Source organism: Macaca fascicularis, chromosome 19 (genome assembly GCF_037993035.2).
Source record: "Macaca fascicularis isolate 582-1 chromosome 19, T2T-MFA8v1.1".
In the NCBI taxonomy this organism is placed as follows: domain Eukaryota; kingdom Metazoa; phylum Chordata; class Mammalia; order Primates; family Cercopithecidae; genus Macaca; species Macaca fascicularis.
The window spans coordinates 59,394,142-59,414,784 of record NC_088393.1 but is presented as its reverse complement, the minus strand read 5'-3'; the positions used below and the strand labels follow the sequence as shown (position 1 = coordinate 59,414,784).

General features: G+C 44.7%; 1 protein-coding gene across 2 annotated transcripts; it reads left to right on the top strand.

The window, feature by feature from the left end:
- The first annotated feature begins 3,108 nt into the window (after positions 1-3,108).
- Positions 3,109-20,119, top strand: SIGLEC5 (sialic acid binding Ig like lectin 5). 2 transcript variants are annotated; one of them, XM_005590135.4, is made up of 9 exons: positions 3,109-3,187; positions 3,269-3,652; positions 3,850-4,128; positions 4,429-4,467; positions 5,911-6,168; positions 6,256-6,540; positions 6,755-6,854; positions 8,147-8,228; positions 19,609-20,119. In XM_005590135.4, the coding sequence occupies exons 1-9, from the start codon at positions 3,151-3,153 to the stop codon at positions 19,798-19,800; spliced, it is 1,656 nt and encodes a 551-aa protein (XP_005590192.3). In that variant the 5' UTR covers positions 3,109-3,150; the 3' UTR covers positions 19,801-20,119. The 2 variants fall into 2 exon arrangements, with proteins under 2 accessions (XP_005590192.3, XP_045235158.2); XM_045379223.2 differs by lacking the exon at positions 8,147-8,228.
- Positions 20,120-20,643: the final 524 nt, after the last annotated feature.

Here is a 20,643-nt window from a genome sequence, read left to right as displayed (position 1 = left end):
TTGTTTATTACTCTGATGTGGAAAGACAACTGATTTTGTAATTTGATTAATCTCTGGCAGTCTTGTAAATATTTTATTAAGGCTTCAAATGTATCTGTATCTATTTTTGGATTTTTCTATATATGCAATCATGTCATTGATAAAGACCTCTGTTAAAATTTCATTGTAATTGCTGTACCTTTTACTTATTTTTATTGCTTTCTTATGCTAGGACCTGAAGCTACTTCATTAGGTGTATGATGTTTGCTGAAGACACCTTGTATCTTGTTTGGGAAATTCTTTAAAGGGAATTTCTAGTTGGCTATGAATTATATCATAAAGGGATTTGAAATCACCCAATGCTCATTCATTCATCTCTTGAGATTTAATTAGTTAAGGGCTGATGTGAAAACAGAAACCATACTATGTATTTTAGCAGAGGGAATTTAATATAAAGATTTTAATATAAAGATAAAAATGCCATGTTCCTACATAATCGAGTCTTTATCTTTAGATACTACTAGCCGGTATGATGAATTACTTTCACAGTTCAAATGAGAAATAAGGTTCAGAATTTGCAATAACAAAAAGAAAAAAGAAAAAATTATTCTGACACCTGTTAACATTGGCTATTCAGGATGACTGAGACAGGTATCAAGACTAGTGCAGGCCAGGCACGGTGGCTTATACCTGTAATCCCAGCACTTTGGGAGGCAAACTGGGCAGATTACCTGAGGTCAGGCATTCAAGACCAGCCTGACCAACATGGTGAAACCCCCATCTTTACTAAAAATACAAAATAAGCAGGGCATGGTGGCACGCGCCTGTACTCCCAGCTACTCAGGAAGCTGAGAGAGAAGAATTACTTGTACCTGGGAAGGGGAAGTTGCAGTGAGCCAAGGTTGCACCACTGTACTCCAGCCTGGACAACACAGTGAGACCCTGTCAAAAAAAAAAACCAAACAGAAATCAATTAAAAAAAAGACTAGTGCAATAATGTAGAGAGATCAGGTTCAACTCGGAATACAGCAAAGACAAGGGGGTTTTATAGCCAAGAAACACGGTGCAGCAGGTGAGGGAGGCTGGGTGTGTATGTCAGTGGATGGAAAACTACTAAGAGGAGATGCTGAAGATACCGGGATTCTTTCTAAACTGACTTAACAGGATTCTTGCTGAAAGCAGGCCAGCATGATCAGAGAGCAAGAGTGAGGGCTAGGGAATTTGATCAGATAGTGAAGGTGATCAGATATCAAGAGTCTTGCAAAACTGACTTAGCAGGATTCTTGCTACAGTTGGACAAGGCAGTCCCAAGGACAAAAGTATGGTTAAGAAGAGAGTCTTTGTGACTCTTTAGGAAAAAAATACAAAAATACAAAATTTGGCACACATGGGATGATTTTTGGACTGAGAAAACACATCAAATCACAAAATCTAAAATGCCAAAATATGAGACAACTCAGAAAAATGGCATACTACTTTTATTAATAGTATAGTCTACCTGTCTGCTATACCTGCATACTTTTTTCCTGTATTTTTGGCTGATATTCTTTGATTGCCTTCATAATGGAGATTTTTTTTTTTTTTTTTTTTTTTTTTTAGACAGAGTCTTGCTCGGTCACCCAGGCTGGAGTGCTATGCCATGATCTTGGCTCACTTCAACCTCTGCCTCCTGGGTTCAAGTGATTCTCCTGCCTCAGCCTCTGGAGTAGCTGGGACTATAGGTGTGCACCACCACGCCTGGCTAATTTTTGTACTTTTAGTAGAGACGAGGTTTCACCATGTTGACCAGGCTGGTCTTGAACTCCTGATCTCAGGTGATCCACCGCCTCAACCTCCCAAAGTGCTTGGGATTAGAGATGTGAACCACCACACCCGGCCAATATTGGAGAATAATTTTATAATATAATTTTCATAGATAGACTAGAAAGAGAAGTCGGTATTTCTTCGGGCATGGGAGGTTGACATTTGTTTTGATCATTGATAGCTTAAGAAACTGTCTTTATTCTCACAATACATTAATCAGAATGTGACCATTTGTTAAGGTCATTGTGTTAAATTGTGGGAAACTATTATGAAATTTATTTCATAAAAGAGCAGTAACAATGCAGGTTATTTCCACACATTGCTTGGACCCCTGTTGGGCATCTAGAAAGTGGGCCCTGGAAGGGAGGGCATTGAAGATTGAACTTCATTAGCCTGATGGTGGCAAATTTGCTGCTGTAGCTCCTTAACAGGATGAGGCTTTAGCAGGCGCTTGTGTTTCACTGCCATCCTACAAGACCCTCAGGTCCATCAAGACCCAAACTGGACTGTGCTGTGTCCCAAGAATCTTCTTAACATAAGAGTGCTTCAGCTCTCTCATGTTCTGACCCTCCACTCAATTTGGGTCAAAGAAAAATTTTTTTTCCAGCACTTTTGAACTTCTTTTTTTTTTTTTGCAAGGTTTCACTCTGTTGCCCAGGTTGGAATGCTGTGGTGCAATCATGGCTCACAGCAACCTCAAACTCCTGGGCTCAAGGAATCCTCCTATTTCAGTGCTCCAGAGGAGCTGAGACTATAGGTGTGTCACCACACCAGCTAATAGCTTTTATTTTTTCTAGGGATGGGGTCTTGCTATGTTGCCCAGGCTGGTCTCAGACTCCTGGGCTCAAACAATCCTTCCACCTCAGCGTCCCAAAGTGTTGGGATTAGAGGCATGAGTTACCGTGCCTGGTCACTTTGAACATTTAAAATCAAATTTAAAATTATGTATTTCCAGAATGTTTCATGGTTTTTGGGTGGAGGGTGGTTCTAACATCTCACCTCATCACCAGGACAAGCCCTCGTTTCTCTTTTCTTTCTGCATTCACCCCCCTGAGGATCTCACTCATGACTGAAACATCATTTGAGGGTGATCACCTCCAGATCCCCAGCTGGACAAGCCTCGCATCGTCTGGGGGCCTCAGTATCTTCACCTGCAGCGTCCAGTGGGGGTGGGAGCAGGATGGCTTCCCAGCCCCCGCCTCACCCAGACAGCACGTGATGCCCAAGTTCTCCTTCTGTCTACAGCCACAGCTCTCACTCACCCACCGGCTTCCTGTTGGGGCTTCTTCAGCCCCACCCCACATTTGGGGCATTTCCTTCCCTGACAGAGGGACCTGGGACCGGGCTGGGGCCCTGGCGGATGGAGACATGCTGGCCCTGCTGCTGCTGCCCCTGCTGTGGGGGGGTGAGTGAGCTGAGGGAGGAGGGACAGGTACGGGGGTGAGAAGGTGGGGCTGGAGCTGCAACTGAGACTCTGCCCCCCCAGGGTCCCTGCAGGAGGAGCCAGGGTACGAGCTGCAAGTGCAGAAGTCGGTGACGGTGCAGGAGGGTCTGTGCGTCCTCGTGCCCTGCTCCTTCTCTTACCCCTGGAATTCCTGGTACTCCCCTTCCCCACTCTACGTCTACTGGTTCCGGGACGGGGAGAGCCAATACTATGCTGAGGCTGTGGCCACAAACAACCCAGACAGAAGAGTGAAGCCAGAGACCCAGGGCCGATTCCGCCTCCTTGGGGATGTCAGGAACAAGAACTGCTCCTTGAGCATCGGAGATGCCAGAATGGGGGACACGGGAAACTATTATTTCCGCGTGGAGAGAGGAAGGAATGTAAAATACAACTACGTACAGAATAAGCTGAACTTGGAGGTGACAGGTATGGCGGGGGCCCTTGGAGAGGACCCTGGGACGTGGAGACCCCCTGTGTGAGAACAGGGACAGGACCTGGGCAGGGGCGGTTGGAGGAGGTGTAGGACTTGGGGCAGGTCGGGGCCTGAGGCCTGGCCACTCTCGGGGTCACACCGTACGTCTTCAAGCCCCTGGGGCCCAGGTATCTCCCTGTCTCCTCCTCAGCCCTGACAGAGAAACCCGACGTCCGCTTTCTGGAGCCTCTGGAGTCCGGCCGCCTCACAAGGCTGAGCTGCAGCCTTCCAGGATCCTGTGAAGTGGGACGACCTCTCACATTCTCCTGGACGGGGGATGTCCTCAGCCCCCTGGACCCCGAAACCACCGGCTCCTCGGAGCTCACCCTCACCCCGAGGCCCGAGGACCATGGCACCAACCTCACCTGTCATGTGAAACACCAAGGAGCTCAGGTGACCACGGAGAGAACTGTCCAGCTCAATGTCTCCTGTGAGTGGTCCTGGGGACACAACTGGGTCCCCAAGGGCAGTGGGATTAAAGGGTTTGTGTGTGTGTGTGTTTTTGTGTGTGTGTGTGTGTGTGTGTGTGTGTGTGTGTGTGTAAGAGATAAATAAAACAATAACTTGAGAAGCCTTGTGCGTGGATCTGAGCCTTGGGATCTGGGAGGGAGTGAGCCAGGACAGCCTTCCCCACTTGGTGAGTTTCTGTGGCTCCTCTTTGGGTACCTCCTGGGCCCATGCCCATCTCACTCCTCACTGCTGAAGCCAAGGTTATGTCTTTTTATCCCAGATGCTCCACAGAACATCACCATCTTCAGGAATGGCACAGGTAGGAAAGACCTTCTCTCTAAAGCTGAGACCTGCCTCTGGGTCTGTCTCTGAGCAGATGTAGAGAATCAGAGCTTGAATAGAATCAGATTTGGGAAAAGCAAGAATGAGAATTACTGTCTTCTGGCTTCCACCTTCTGTGAGCCCCATGTGCAGGCACACATGCACACATGCACATACACACTCACACACTCACATACACGCGCACACACTCACATGCAGACATGCACATGCACACGAACATGCACACGCACACACTCACATGCACACACGCACATGCACACGCACACGCACACGCACACACTCACATGCACACACGCACACACACACTCACATGCACACACACAGATGCACACATGCACATGCACACACGCACGCACACGCGCACACGCACATGCACACGCACACACTCACACACACACACGCACATGCACACACGCACATACACATGCACACGCTCACATGCACACACACCACCCACGCGCACACACACACACACACGCACATACACCACACACGCACACATGCACATACACCCACACATGCACACATGCACATACACACGCACATACACATGCACACGCACACATGCACATACACTCGAACATGCACACATGCACACACACCATGCATGCACACATGCACATACACACTCACATGCACATGCACATGCACACATGCACATACACCACGTATGCACACATGCACATACACTCGCACATGCACACATGCACATACACACGCACACGCACACATGCACATACACCATTGACGCACACATGCACATACACTCGCACATGCACACATGCACATACACACGCACATGCACACATGCACATACACCATGCACACACACATGCACATACACACGCACATACACATGCACACGCACACATGCACATACACCACGCACGCACACATGCACATACACCCACACTCGCACACATGCACATACACAGGCACACGCACACAGTGCACACTCATGCACTCTGCTCAAAGCGGTGAACAGACTTTAGACTCCTCCCATCTCCCATGCCTCCTGTGGTCTGGTTCTTCCCACAGTCACCAAGGACCAATCCATGTCCCTCTTATCTCAGTCAGCCTAGCTCTGTGGTTCTTCTCCTCTCACCCTTCCACTCCTGCGTTCTCAGTCTTATGTCCTGCCACACTATGGGACTGTATTTCCCAATGCCACAGGAGGGCTCTCTGTCCTCTTTCCACCACAGTCCAGGCATGTACCAGTGAGATATTGAGCCTCCTCTGGAGACATGAGACTCAGACAGTTTTGGTCAGTTTCCTGAGTGTGCAAAGGCCCAGCGTTTGAACCGGGATGGAACCAAGCCAGCATGGCCAGGGGAGGAGAGGGAGATGTCATCTGGATCCTGGGAAGGAGGGAAGAATAGGGACTGTCAGCCTCCCTGACCCCATCTCTCTCTCCCCAAAGCCCTAGAGATCCTGCAAAACACCTCGACGCTTCTGGTCCTGGAGGGCGAGGCTCTGCGGCTGCTCTGTGAAGCTCCCAGCAACCCCCCTGCACACCTGAGCTGGTTCCAGGCATCCTCTGCCCCGAACACCACCCCCATCGCCAATACTGGGATCTTGGAGCTTCCTCGAGTAGAGTTTACAAAAGAAGGAGTCTTTACCTGCCGCGCTCAGCACCCGCTGGGCTCCCTGCACATTTTTCTGAATCTCTCAGTTTACTGTGAGTGTGGGGGCAGCTGGAGCAGGAACTGTACGGTATTAAAGAGGGAAGAGGCTCCCTGCTGAGTCCTGTCCTCCCTCCCCACAGCCCTCCCACAGCTTCTGGGCCCCTCCTGCTCCTGGGAGGCTGAGAGTCTGCACTGCAGCTGCTCCTTTCGAGCCTGGCCGGCTCCCTCCCTGTGCTGGTGGCTTGGGGAGAAGCCACTGGAGGGGAACAGCAGCCAGGGCTCATTCAAGGTCAACTCCAGCTCAGCCGGGCCCTGGGCCAACAGCTCCCTGATCCTCCACGGTGGGCTCACCTCTGTCCTCAAAGTCAGCTGCAAGGGCTGGAACACCTATGGGTCCCAGAGCGGCTCTGTCGTGCTGCTGCAAGGTCAGGGGGCGTATTGCAGAGGGCAGAGGACTGAGGGGAGGGGCATGGATCCCAGAGTGATGGATGGTAGGAGAGAGAGGCTGGACTGGCGGTGGGGAGGACAGGGTTCTACATCTCCTGTCTGAGCAGGGCCCTGGAGCAAGTTGCCCAGCAGGTGGGAGGAGAAGAGTCTGAGTGCTGAGAGTGAGTTATTGCATGCCCCTCTTTTCTGCAGGGAGACTGAACCTCAGGACAGGAGTGGTTCCTGCAGCCCTTGGTGGTGCTGGTGTCATGGCCCTGCTCTGTATCTGTCTGTGCCTCATCTTCTTTTTAATGTAAGTCTTGGTCCCAGGGAAGGTACAGGTTGGTGTTTGTAGGGAGTAGGAGAGACTGAATGTCAGAAATGCAGAGCTAAGGCCAGAGGTGGTAAAGTGTGCTTGTAGCTTCAGATGCTCAGGAGTCCGAGGCAGGAGGATAGCTTGATCATAGAGGTTGAGGCTGCAGTGAGCCGGGATTGTGCCACTGCACTCCATCCTGGGCCACAGAGCGAAAGACCCTGTCTTAAAAGAAAAACCAAACCAAACCAAAAGCAGAACTGAGTAGATCCAGAGAGGTGTTTCTTTCTTTCTTTCTTTCTTTCTTTCTTTCCTTCTTTCTTTCTTTCTTTCTTTTCTTTCTTTCTTTCTTTCTTTCTTTCTTTCTTTCTTTCTTTCTTTCTTTCTTTCTTTCTTTCTTTCTTTCTTTCTTTCTTTCTCTCTCTCTTCCTTCCTTCCTTCTTTCCTTCCTTCCTTCCTCTCTTCCTTCCTTCCTTTCTCTCTCTCTTCTTTCTTTCTTTCTTTCTTTCTTTCTTTCTTTCTTTCTTTCTTTCTTTCTTTCTTTCTTTCTTTCTTTCTTCTAATAGCTTTATTGAGATACACACTTTGTACAATTCATCCACTGAAAGTGTACGAGTCAATGGCTTTAAGTATATTGACAGAGTTGTGCATCTGTCACCAAAATCAATTATAGAACTGTTTCATTAGCCTAAAGTGAAAAACCAAGACCTAAAGAAACGTTGCACCCCTTAGCTATCACTCCCGCTTCTTTCCCCCAGCCCTAACCTATTCTCTGTCTCTGTGGATTTGTCTGCCCTGAAGCTGCAGCTGTACTTTGTGTGAATGGAATCATGCGATATGTGGTCCTTTGTGGCTGACTTCTTTCACTCAGCATAATGTTTTCAAGGTTCATCCATGTTGTAGCACGCATCGATACTTTATTCCATTTGTTTCCAAATAATATTCCATTGTATAAATGAAACACATTTGATTTGTCTGTTCAGCCATTGATGGGCATTTGGGTTGCCTCTGCTTCTTGGCTATGATGCATAACACTGCTATGACCATTCCTACCATGGTTTTGTGTGTAAGAGGGGGTCTATATGATGGAAATTCAGTCCATGGCGCCCTGACCAAACCCCTGGTTATCCAGGAGGATGGAGCCCTCATTCCCATGTCAGGAAGGTCTCTGAGTTCAGTTCCAGGGCCTGGATATCTTCACTGTCATTTTCACCATCTTAACACGGGATGGGGCAGCCTGCGAACCTGTACCTGGGTGGTCCCAGCTGCACTGTACTGGTTTCTTTCCTTAGAGTGAAAGTCCGCAGGAAGCAAGCAGCTGGGAGACCAGAAAAAATGGATGATGAAGACCCCATTATGGGTACCGTCTCCTGGGTGAGTGGCTTGGGAATCTTCTCTTGTGCATGTCCACTCAGAAAGTCCAGGCTGAGCTCCTCGGCCTTCCACCAAACCCACTCCTCCCTCGTCTCCTGGGAGTTCTCTTCTCTCCTGTTCTCCCCCTTCATATCCCAGATCCAGGAAATCATTATGTCCCATTCAACCTTCTTTGTTTGTCTGTTTTGTTTGTTTTTGAGATGGAGTTTCACTCTTGTTACCCAGGCTGGAGTGCAATGGTGCAGTCTTGGCTCACTGCAACCTCCTCCTCCCAAGTTGAAGCGATTCTCCTGCCTCAGCCTCCCAAGTAGCTGGGATTACAGGTGCACACCACGACCTGCAGCTAATTTTTGTATTTTTAGTAGAGACGGGGTTGTGCCATGTTAGTCAGGCAGGTCTTGAACTCCTGACCTCAGGTGATCTGCCTGCCTCGGCACTCCCAAAGTGCTGGGATTACAGGCATGAGCCGCTGCGCCCAGCCACCAACCTTCTTTCTAAAAGTAAAACTAACTTGTCCTCTGCTCATCTTCCTTCCCCACCTCTACTGACCACAGAGCCTGCCTCACCTCCTCCCTGCCTCCATCTCTCATCCCAAACTTCAGGCTGCCAGAACCATCGCCCCAAAACTATTACTTCCCAGGCAGCCTGGAGTTGTTGTTTGTTCCCGTCGCTTAGAGAATCAGGCCCGTGTTCCTTGCCCCACACCAGGTGGCCACTGCAGCCTGTTTCCTAACCTCTGATCCTGCCCCATGGCCTGGCCACGCTGGCCTTCTGTCTCCATACAGACCTGCTGTCCTACAACTTAGAGCCCTTGCAAGTACAGTTTCTTCCACCCTTCCTTCCCCATTTCCACCAGACTACCTCATCCAATCCTTCCAGCTCTAATCTCAGTATCTGTTACTCTAGTCATTTCCCCTCCCGTTGACATCCACCCCTTCTCTTCTGTTTACAGCCCTATACGCATCCCTGTCCCCATCACACATCACCACTGCCTTTACCTGTCTCCACCCCCTCATCATATCTGTGGAATTCTTTTTTATTTTTATTTTTGGAGACGGAGTCTTGCTCTGTCACCCAGGCTGCAGTGCAGTGGCGCGATCTCGGCTCACTGCAACCTCCGCCTCCCAGGCTCAAGCAATTCTCCTGCCTCAGCCTCCCAAGTAGCTGGGATTACAGGCATGTGCCACCACACCCGGCTAATTTTTGTATTTTTAGTAGAGACGGGGTTTCACCATGTTGGCCAGGCTGGTCTCGAACTCCTGACTTCAGGTGATCTGCCTGCTTCAGCCTCCCAAAGTGCTGGGATTACAGGTGTGAACTACCGCGCCTGGCCAATATCTGTGGAATTCTTGAAGGACAGGGGCTGGGGCTTCTTTAGCCCCTGCAGTTTTTTCTCATGCTGTTTCTGTCCAGCATGTCTCCTCTCCTCTTTTATAAAATTGATCTAGTGTTGCCCCGAATGGAATTATCCAAAATGCTTAGTTCATGACCAAGCTATCATCATTGGAACAAGCAGCAATTACTTTTACTTTTTCACTTTTGTTCATAATATGATAAATAACTGGGAACCCACCATCCAACCTAAGACCTAACACATTGGTGATGACTTATATCCACCCGTGTTGCTCCCTGATCCATTCCCAGTAACCACTGTTGTGAATCTTGTCTTCCTACTGTTGTCACAATATGTAGACTTAACATATACCACTATTTAGTTTTAACTGTTTATGAATCTACAGAGGGTATCGTGTTCCATGCACACTTCTCGGACTTGCTTTGTAGACTCAACATGGTATTATGATTCATCCACGCTGTATGAAGTTGCAGTTGTATTCATTTTTCCTGCTTATAATATCTATATTTTTTTGAGACAGGGTCTGACTCCATTGCCCAGGCTGGAGTGCAGTGGTGCAATCTCGGCTCATTGCAACCTCCGCCTCCCGGGTTCAAGCAACTCTCCTGCCTCAGCCTCCTGAGTAGCTGGGATTACAGGCGCGTACCACCACACAAGGCTCATTTTTGTATTTTTAGTAGCGATGGGGTTTCACCATGTTGGCCAGGCTACTCTTGATCCACCCGCCTTGACCTCCCAAAGTGCTGGGATTATAGGTGTGACCACTTATAATGTTATATTTTATGATTGTATCTATCACCTAAGCTCATATTGATGCACACTTGGGTTTTTCCATTTGAGCCATTCTGAACATTCTTATCCCTGTCTCATTGTATTAACATGCAAGAGCTTTTCTTTAGCATTACCTAAAGATTGAGTTGCCGCATCGCTGGACATGTGAATGGGCATCTTCACAAGGTCATGAAAAACGGCTTTCCAAAGCAATTACATCCATTTATACTCTCATCTATGCCTAGGGAAGTCTTGTTGTTCTGTAATCTCTTCAGCACTTGCTTTTCTCAGTTTTCTCAATTTTGGAGGCTATTTTACTATCTTACTATGGTATTGATTTGCATTTCCTTGGTAATCAATGAAGATGAAAAATCTCTCTCTGTTTTCATCCTCTATAAAATGCCTGGCCACATCTGGATCCCATTTTCCTATTGGGTGTTTGACTTTTTCTCATTGAATTTGCTTTATACATCTTTACACTATTTTTCTCATTATATGTGTCGTAAATATAAATATATTCTCCCAATGTGTAGCTTGTCTTCACTTCTTAAAGTGATCTTCAATGAACATAAGTTCCTAGTTGTAATATAAGCATATTCACAAATCCTCTCTTTTCTATTGAGTACCTTTTGGATCTCATTAAAAAAAATTTCACCCATCCTAAGATTAGAAAGATACTCAAATATAGTTTCTACCAAAAGTTTTATGCTTTTCTTTTTAATTTTTTCTTTTTAATTTTGTGGATACATATTAGGTGTATATATTTATGGGGTACATGAAGTGTTTGAATACAGGCATGCAGTGTGAAATAAACACATCATGAAGAATGGGGTACCCATCCCCTCAAGCATTGATCCACTGAGTTGCAAACAATCCAGAAGTCACCTAAGTGTCCATCAATAGATGAATAGATAAAGAAAATGTGGTGCATATACACAATGGAGTACTATTCAGCCAAAAAAGGAATGAGATCCAGTCATTTGCAACAACATGGATGGAACTGGAGATCATTATGTTAAGTGACATAAGCCAGGCACACAAAGACAAACATTGCATGTTCTCACATATTTGTGGGATCTAAGAATAAAAAAAAATTGAAGTGATGGACATAGAGAGTATGCTTTTCTTTTGACATTTAAGTGCTCACCCTATCTGGGGTTGACTTTTGTGTGTGGTGTATAGTGTTGATCCAGATACGTTTCTCCTTCATTTCTGAATAGTCCTTCTCCCTTCTCCATTGAGCTACATGCCAATTCTGCCATGTATTAAAATTCTGTATTTTGTGGGTCTCTTTCTGTGGCCTCTGTTCTATTCCAATAGTCAATTTTACTGTCCCTGAGTCATCACTGTCTATAAATTCAAAAATAAGTCCTGATATCGAGTACATCAAAACCCCTTCCTTAATCTCCTTCAATAGTATCTTGACCATTCTTGATCCTTTTTTTTTCACTTAAATATTAGAATCAGGTTGTCAAGGCTGGGCACGGTGGCTCACACCTGTAATCCCAGCACTTTGGGAGGCCAGGGCAGGTGGATCATGAGGTCAGGAGATCAAGACCATCCTGGTTAACATGGTGAAACCCTGTCTCTACTAAAGATACAAAAATAATTAGCCGGGCATGGTGGCGGCGCCTGTAGTCCCAGCTACTCAGAAGGCTGAGGCAGGAGAATGGCATGAACTCGGGAGGTGGAACTTGCAGTGAGCCAAGATTGCGCCGCTGCACTCCAGCCTGGGTGACAGAGTGAGATTCCGTCTCAAAAAAAAAAAAAAAAAAAAGAATCAGGTTGTCAAATTCCAAAAAATGCATTGAATCTATAGCTCAATCTGGAAAAATTTTACTTGTTTAGAAATTCATGCCTTCTTATACTTGAGAGTAGGTCTTTCTCTCTCTATTCCTTTAAATCTTTTTAAGTGTTTTTAAGAGATAATGTAGAGTTTCTTCACACAGGTCTTACACATCTTTTGTTATTTTTCTTCCTAAATACCAGCTTTTGTTGTTATTGTAAATGCTATCTTTTTAAAAGTGCATTTTCTGATTCCTTATCACAGTGCAGAATGAAAGTATTTTAAAAATATAAGAGGGGTTGATATTTTTTGTAATTAAAAAATATCACAAGTTGGTCTTGCATGTGTCCTTTAGAATCTTTTTGCTTTGGTAGCTGGAGAATTCTTAGATTTATTTATAAGCCTGCTGATCTCTTCTTTTTCAGAAATATAGATACCATCTGAAAAATTAGTGATATTCCTATTTTTAGCTGTCATGGCTTGCTGAATCAAAGCAGCTGGGTTTGATGCAAGTGTAATGCTATTTTCTTCAAGAATCAACTCATCCTTTTGGGCTTCAGGTACTGAGCAAGAAATGCCTGTCCTCATGTATACTCTGCAGATGTGTTTTTCTTCTAAGGGATGTCAGATTTCAACAACTGACCCACTGCCCTGAATAATCACTTTGATGAGGAAGTGAGGACACGCAAACCTCCTCTGGCAACGGAAGTCCATGTAACACCTCAGACTGTGGGCAGTTCATGACTATGGATGGTTCGAATAGAAGCCAGTTACTTTTCATTTCCTCACCGTTTGGCAACACCGAACTTCTCCTTTTCCTTTCCCGCATTGATGGGGTTGAATTTCTCGGCTGGGTTCCTCGAGGGGCTTCACTATAACTGTGCATCTCTTCATAGTGACACCCACCGCTTCTGGGGTGTCAGCTCTCTGGATTTAGAGAATTGTCTTAAATCTCTCGGTAAATGCAGCAAGTAAAACTCATTTACATTTTTAATTGATTTCATTTCCTTCCAACTTGCTAAGCTCCCTTATTAGTTCAAATAACTTGTTATAGAAACTGAAGTATTTTAAATAAATTTTTTTCAATTAAAAAAAATCACAAATTAGGCCAGGTTTGGTAGCTCATGCCTGTAATCCCAGAACTTTGGGAGGCTGAGGCAGGAGGATCTCTTGAGGCCAGGAGTTCAAGGCCGAGGAATAACATAGTGAGACCTCCATCTCTGGAAAAAGAAAAAAATCACACATTGGTCTTGGGTATTATTTAGAATCTTTTGGGATTTCAAATTAGATGATTATATCATATGCAAAGTAATAACACCTTATTTCTTCCTTTTGTCCTAAGCACTTCTTTCCCTTTTCTTGTTTCAATATGCTGGGTGAGATTACGGTCAAAGTTGAGTAGACATAGGGACCATGGGCATCTTTTGCTACTGCTGATTTTGAAGGAAATGCACCCAGTATCCTGCTACTTGGTTTTGTGAACTTTCATCAGATTAAGGAAGCTCCTTCCTATCATCTGTTGTAGTTTTTGAATGCATCTACTAATAGGATTTTTTCCTACTTAATCTCTTACCATGGGGAATGACAAAGATTTTTCTAATATGAAACTACTCCTGCATTCCTGGGAGAAAAGCATGTTGTATATAGCATTTTAAAAAATACTCTAGTAGGTTCAGTTTGATCATCTTTTGCTCAGCACTTTTGCATCTATATGCATGGGTCAAATACACTTGTCATTTTCCTTTTTCCTCCTGTTTCTTTTGTTTGGGCATCAAGATAAGATTGAGAAACTGGGGACTAGTCTCTGTTTTTCTATTGTCTGGAAGAGTGTGTAAAACTGAAATGACTTGTTTCCTCGATGATTGATAGATGTCACTTATCAAACTACCTGGGCCTGGTGGTGTCACTAATTTAATCATTTTATGTATTCTTCAGCGAGCCTTATTCTAGAGACATGTTCATTTCATCTAAGTTTTACATATTTTGTTTTTGACAAAAGGATATAGGTGGCATTCTCTTGTCTTTATGTTATTTGTTTTTGTCGAGATTACTTCCCCTTTTGGAAATATTCCTGACATTGGTTATTTGTGACTTCTTTCTTTTTTTTCCAGCTAAATCTTGTTAATTGCTTTCCCTATTTTATTATCAGTTTCACGGAACCAACTTTTGGGATTGTGGAATTTTCTCACTGTATCTTTGTTTTCTATTTTATTGATTTTTACTCTCATTTTCTCAGCACCTTCCTTCTACTTGTTTTGGTTTATTCTGATGATCTTTGATAAATTTTTAAGCTGGATACTTACCTTCTTAGTGTATATATTTTCATTCTCTATAAAACATAGTTAGGGATAAATTTCTCTCAGAATTTCATTTTTATTCCCTTCCACAAATTTTGATATATATTATTTGAATATCATTCAGTTGTGGATATTGTTAAAACAACATTGTGATTTCTTCTTTGAATCTTAAATTATTTGGGATTAAAAATTCCAAAGGTATGAAGATTTTAAACATCTTTCATAATTAAATTCTAAGTAGATGCTTTTTGGTCAGAATACATGGTTTTATGATATTTATTTTTAAAATTTGTTGAGACTTGATCTGTGGCCTGTATACAATGAATTTTTGTAAATGTTTTCCGTGTGCTTAAGAATAAATGTATATTTTTAGCCGGGCACAGTGGCTCATGCCTGTAATCCCAGCACTTTGGGAGGCTGAGGTGGGTGGATCACAAGGTCAAGAGTTCAAGACCAGCCTGGCCAATATGGTGAAACCCCGTCTCTACTAAAAATATAAAAATTACCTGGGCATGGTGGTTGGTGGCAGGTACCTGTAGTCCCAGTTACTCAGGAGGCTGAGGCAGGAGGATCGCTTGAACCCAGGAGGCAGAAGTTGCAGTGAGCCGAGATCGCACGCGCCACTGCACTCCAGCCTGGGTGACAATGTATATTTTTTATTTCTTAAACTAACAGGCCAGTGTGTTAATTGTAATGTTCAAACCCAAATCTTTAGACGTAGCTAGATCTTCCCAACCTGTCAATACTTGAGAGAGGTGTGTTGAAATCTGACATTATGATAATGTATTTGTCAATTTCTTACTGTAGTTCTATCAATTGTGTTTCTTATATTTAATGTACTTTTAAATTAAAAGCATATATTTTAGAAAAGCATTATATCTTCTCAGTGAACTGAACATTTCATCAAACAGTAATTCTTTCTCTTCTTTCTCTTCATAGTGGTGCTTTTTGTTTTCTTTTTTTTCTTTCTTCTGCTTTTTTTTTTAGACAGAGTCTCACTCTGTTACCCAGGCTGCAGTGCAGTGGCATGATCTTGGCTCACTGCAGCTTCCACCTCCTGGGTTCAAGCAATTCTCCTGCTTCAGCCTCCCGAGTAGCGGGGATTACAGGTGTCCACCACCACGCCCAGGTAATTTTTGTATTTTTAGTGGAGACAGGGTTTCATTATGTTGACCAGGCTGGTCTTGAACTCCTGGGCTTAAGTGATCTACCCACCTCATCCTCCCAAAGTGCTGGGATTACAGACATGAGCCACCGTGCCTGGCTCATAATGATGCTTTTTGCTTTAAAGTCTGTTGGACTGGATTTTTTTTTTTTTTTTTTTTTTTAGCCAGGGTCTCACTCTTTCATGCAGGCTGCAATGAACTGGCATATGGATCTTAATATAGCTACTCTAGTTTCTTATTGATTAGTTAGATGCCTGATACTTTTTCATTTTCTCCCATCCTCCCAACATTTTATGTATGTATGCTCTAGCAGTAATTTTGTAAACAGTATATAACCAGGTTTTAAAAAATCCAAGTTGACATCCCTTGTTGAGTTTACTGGCATTTATTGTGGTTACTGACATATGTGAATTTCTTTCTACTATTTTACCTTTTACTTTCACTTAGTTCCACTTTTTCAATATTTAATTTTTCTCCTTTCTTACTTAGAAGCTTAATATCTTGCCGGGCGCGGTGATGCACATCTGTAATTCCAGCTACTTGGGAGGGTGAGGTAGGAGGATTGCTTGAGCCCAGGAGTTTGAATCTAGTCTGAGCAACATAGCAAGACTCTCGTCTCAAAAAAAAAAAAATTAATATCTCTGTCTTACATCTAACAAAAAGAACTTTGGTGTGCTTTTATATCTCTTGGCCTCTCTTCCTTCAACTTCTTACAATGTTGGTATTTTTTATAGATGTGCAGTTTTTGTTCTGTGTTACTATGAACATACTTAGCATTTTTCTATTATTTGATTTTTTTTTTTTTTTTTTTTTTTTGAGACGGAGTCTCGCTCTGTCACCCAGGCTGGAGTGCAGTGGCCGGATCTCAGCTCACTGCAAGCTCTGCCTCCCGGGTTCACGCCATTCTCCTGCCTCAGCCTCCCGAGTAGCTGGGACTACAGGCGCCTGCCACCTCGCCCGGCTAAGTTTTTGTATTTTTAGTAGAGACGGGGTTTCACTGTGTTACCCAGGATGGTCTCGATCTCCTGACCTCGTGATCCGCCCGTCTCGGCCTCCCAAAGTGCTGGGATTACAGGCTTGAGCCACCGCGCCTGGCCTATTATTTGATTTTTTAAAAAAACACACAACTACACATTTTGCTGAGGTATTTTGTTACCTTTCTATCTCATACTTATCACAGATTTTGTGTTTTTCTTTCTCTTTATCTCTTTGTATTTGAACTCTTCCTCCCAATGGGTTTTCAATTTGGGTTCCTCAAGGCCTCTGAAGACTTATATGCCTGGAAATATATTTTATCCCCTTACATTTGAATTTTATTTGGCAGGATATACATTCTAAAATTAAAGTGATTTTCCTTCTGTGCTTTAAACTTCACCCCACTGTTTCTTGCATTTAGTATTGCTGTCAAGAAATCTTACGCCGGCCAGGTCCGGTGGTTCACGCCTGTAATCCCAGCACTTTGGGAGGCCAAGGTGGGTGGATCTCTTGAGGTCAGGAGTTCCAGACCAGCCTGGCCAACATGGTGAAACCCCATCTCTACTAAAAATAAAAAATAGCCGGGCGTGGTGGTGGGCACCTTTAAGTCCAGCTACTCAGGAGGCTGAGGCAGGAGAATCACTTGAACCCAGGAGGCAGAGGCTGTAGTGAGCCAAGATCACGCCACTGCACTCCAGCCTGGGCGACAGAGCTAGACTCTGTCTCAAAAAAAACCAAAAAAACAAAAAAACAAAAAAAAACGACATCTTACATCATTCTTAATCTCACATATTTGTAGGTAATCCACTCATTTTCCTTGGAAACTTTTATAATTTTCTCTTTGGTTCTGATATTCTTAAGATTCACTATCCTGTATCTAGGCATGGGATGCCCTGCATCTTTTTTTCTTGCACTTCTGGGGCTCTTTCAGCTGAGATGTTTCATCTTTCTTCAACTCTGGAAATTTTATTTCCACTATGTTTTTTTCAAATATTTCTTCCTTTTCTATTTCTTTTCTTTCTTATTTGAAAACTATTATTATCTAAATGTTAAAGTGTTCTTTTTTTTTTTTTTTTTTTTTTTTTTTTTTGACAGTCTCACTCTGTTGCCCAGGCTGGAGTGCAGTGTCACAATCTCAGCTCACTGCAATCTCCGCCTCCTGGGTTCAAGTGAATCTCGTGCCTCCGCCTCGAGAAATGGTGCATGAAATCACACCACTGCACTCCAGCCTGGATGACAGAGTGAAACTCTGTCTCAAAAAGAAAATTTCTGAGCTACTGTTTGAAGACTCATATTGCTTTCAACATATTTTTCCACAGTGTGATGGGTAGGGATATGGGTGAAGGTGGGAGAGGAAAGAAATTGCTTCTTGTGTCTGGGTACCATCTTTGCTGGGGACTTAGGATCAGCTCCATTTTGTTTCTGTTTCTTGGAACCTGGGTCCAGGATCAGAATTGCCGTCTCTTTTCTGTTTTGCACATAAGATACCTTGTAACATATGCTGAAGGTATACATTTGCTTCATCTATAATCCACTCCTCCTGCCTAGGTCAGGGTCTATGTCTGATTTCTCACACGGTACGTGCCCAGAACCAGAAAGAGAGGAGACAGGGCTGGGTTCGAATCCTGGCCTCACCATGTATTAGATGAATAACCCTGGGCAAGTTACTTAACCTCTCTCCACCTCAGTTTCCCTGTGTGTAAGGTGGGGATAATTAGGATATCTTTTATACTGTTGTGGGTTTTTTTGTGACGATTCAGTGTGATTAGTAAGTCCTCAATATGGTCTAATCAATCATAGTATTACAAAATTTTGAAAGAATGAGTGAATAGTTTAGTTCACAGGAAATGTATATGGACAGGTGGGGCCGGGATTTGAACCCAGCCCTGTCTGCCCTGTGCCAGGTCCTGGGTACGTACAGTGTGAGAAATCAGACATAGACCCTGACCTAACCAGCCTATGGCCTGCTAGGAGGAGTGGATTATAAAAGGATGAATTGATAAATGTTACATCAGCCCAACTTCCCCATGGGAACCATTTATTGTATTTTCCTCTTATTTTGGTGTTGAGGCCTCTTTCTGGGGATTGGCCATAAACTCTAGCCCTGCCTTGAATGGGAACCCCAGGGATTTGGCCATATGTTCACAGTGTAACTTTCACAGAATACTCCTTTATCCTGGCACACCGCCTACTGCCTAAGTGCCCGGCCTGTGACCAGCAGTCCCTCTCATAGCAAACTTGTTTATCCTGGCAGATGTCCTTGCAGCTCTCATATGACCTGTGTCCAGTTTATTCCTACCAAGACAGCTATTCTCTAGGAGAGCCCTGACCAGAAAAGAAGTCAGGTTCAGGTCTGTCGGGTGGGTGGGACACAGAGGAGACAGCACAACAAAACACATGAAATAACAGAGGCAGTTTATTACTCACAGGTCCCAGAGAGAAGACGGCATAGCAAGCCTTGAAGGGTGAATGGAAAGGAGGGAACTGACCAGGACACAAGTACTCATCCAGTGGGTAGGGAGCAAGAGAGAGACAGAGAAAGAGAGAGAGAGAGAGAGAGAGAGAGAGAGAGAGAGAGAAGGATCCATGAGCCAAAGCCTTAATTAGAGTCCAGGGCATAACCCAAGCAGGTTTCCCACAGGGAGTTCTAACTGGGGGTTTAGAGCTAGCAGGCAGGAGTTCTGTGGAGCCACACTGTGACTGAGATGTGGCTGCCGCAGTATATCTGTGCAGCCTATGAGGGATACAGGAGTCAGGAGGTAAGTCAAGAAGGTTGTAACTGTAAGTCCCATAGGGAGCTGGTCACAAGGAGGTGGTTGTATCAGGCAGACATCTGGATTAACCACCTTGGGGAACTGGGAGGAGGTGGAGAATTGGAAATTGTGTCCAGGTGACTAAGCCCTGCTTCTGGCATGAGACGGTCCAACTTAGGTTCAAAATAAATCCCAAGGCAACATATAAATATAAGAACTCATTATTCTATGCTGCCTCTTTATTCCTACTGTGACACCTTTCCTTCCCCTTTACTCAGGATTCCAGGAAGAAGCCCTGGCCAGACAGCCCCGGAGACCAAGCATCTCCTGCTGGGGATACCCCTCCCTTGGGAGAACAACAGGAGCTCCATTATGCCTCCCTCAGCTTTTCTGAGATGAAGTCGAGGGAGCCTAAGGACCAGGAGGCCCCAAGCACCACGGAGTACTCAGAGGTCAAGACAAACAAGTGAGGACTCCCCCAGAGCTCAGTCCTGGCTGGAGGAACCACAGCCTGTCTGGGGGGAAGGACGAGTCAGGGACCACTTGCTGAAGCACAAAGAGCCCTTGTGACAATGTTAACATTAACTGATGTGTAAGTGCTCCAAGCAGAGCAGAAAGAAGACAGATGATGGAATTGGAGAAGTGGGCTCAAACCTAGGCCCTGGCACTGTCATCAAGCAATTCACTGCATCCCTCTGTGCCTCAGTTTCCCATTCTGTAAATCAGAGATCATGCATGTTACCTCAAAGGTTGTTGTGACCATTAAAGAAAGCAGCACATGGAAATCAACCAACACAGGTCCTGGCACAGGGCATGTGCTCAGTGCTTGCTGATCTCTCTTCCTTGAATAGGAAGGCCCTGTTGGCAAATTCTCTCAAGGCTGGGGATGACCGGGTACAAAAACCAGGGCAGCAATATGTTGGTGTCACTCCCCTTCCAAGAACTCTTCAAAGACTCCCTAGGAGAGACCAGCCCCTCAGCCTGACACTTGGTTCATGATGTGGGATCTTACATCCTTGCCAGGGTCATATCTTTGCCCACTTTTACCTGCAATCCTTGCATCATATTCCATCAGCTCCAGTCCTTCATTTTTGAGAGCCACAGGAATCCTTCCAACAGCCAAAGAGTTGAATCTAACTCTTTCCTGCCCAAACCCGTTCATGGACCCCTGGCCTTAGACAATACATCACAAGCGTCTCCCCCGTCACTTAAGGTCCTTCATGACCTCCCTGCTATCTATTTATTTATACTTTCTTCTTGGCCAACCCTTTCTTAAGCCTTTCATGCTTGTTCATACAACACTTTCTTTGCAA

What these genes read in the sequence shown, in the direction of transcription:
- SIGLEC5 (XM_005590135.4), top strand. Translation starts at nt 3,151, where the DNA reads ATGCTGGCCCTGCTGCTGCTGCCCCTGCTGTGGGGGG. An exon ending in GCTGAACTTGGAGGTGACAG is followed by an intron (nt 3,653 to 3,849) that starts GTATGGCGGGGG and finishes TCTCCTCCTCAG; the next exon opens with CCCTGACAGAGAAACCCGAC. An exon ending in TGTCCAGCTCAATGTCTCCT is followed by an intron (nt 4,129 to 4,428) that starts GTGAGTGGTCCT and finishes TTTTTATCCCAG; the next exon opens with ATGCTCCACAGAACATCACC.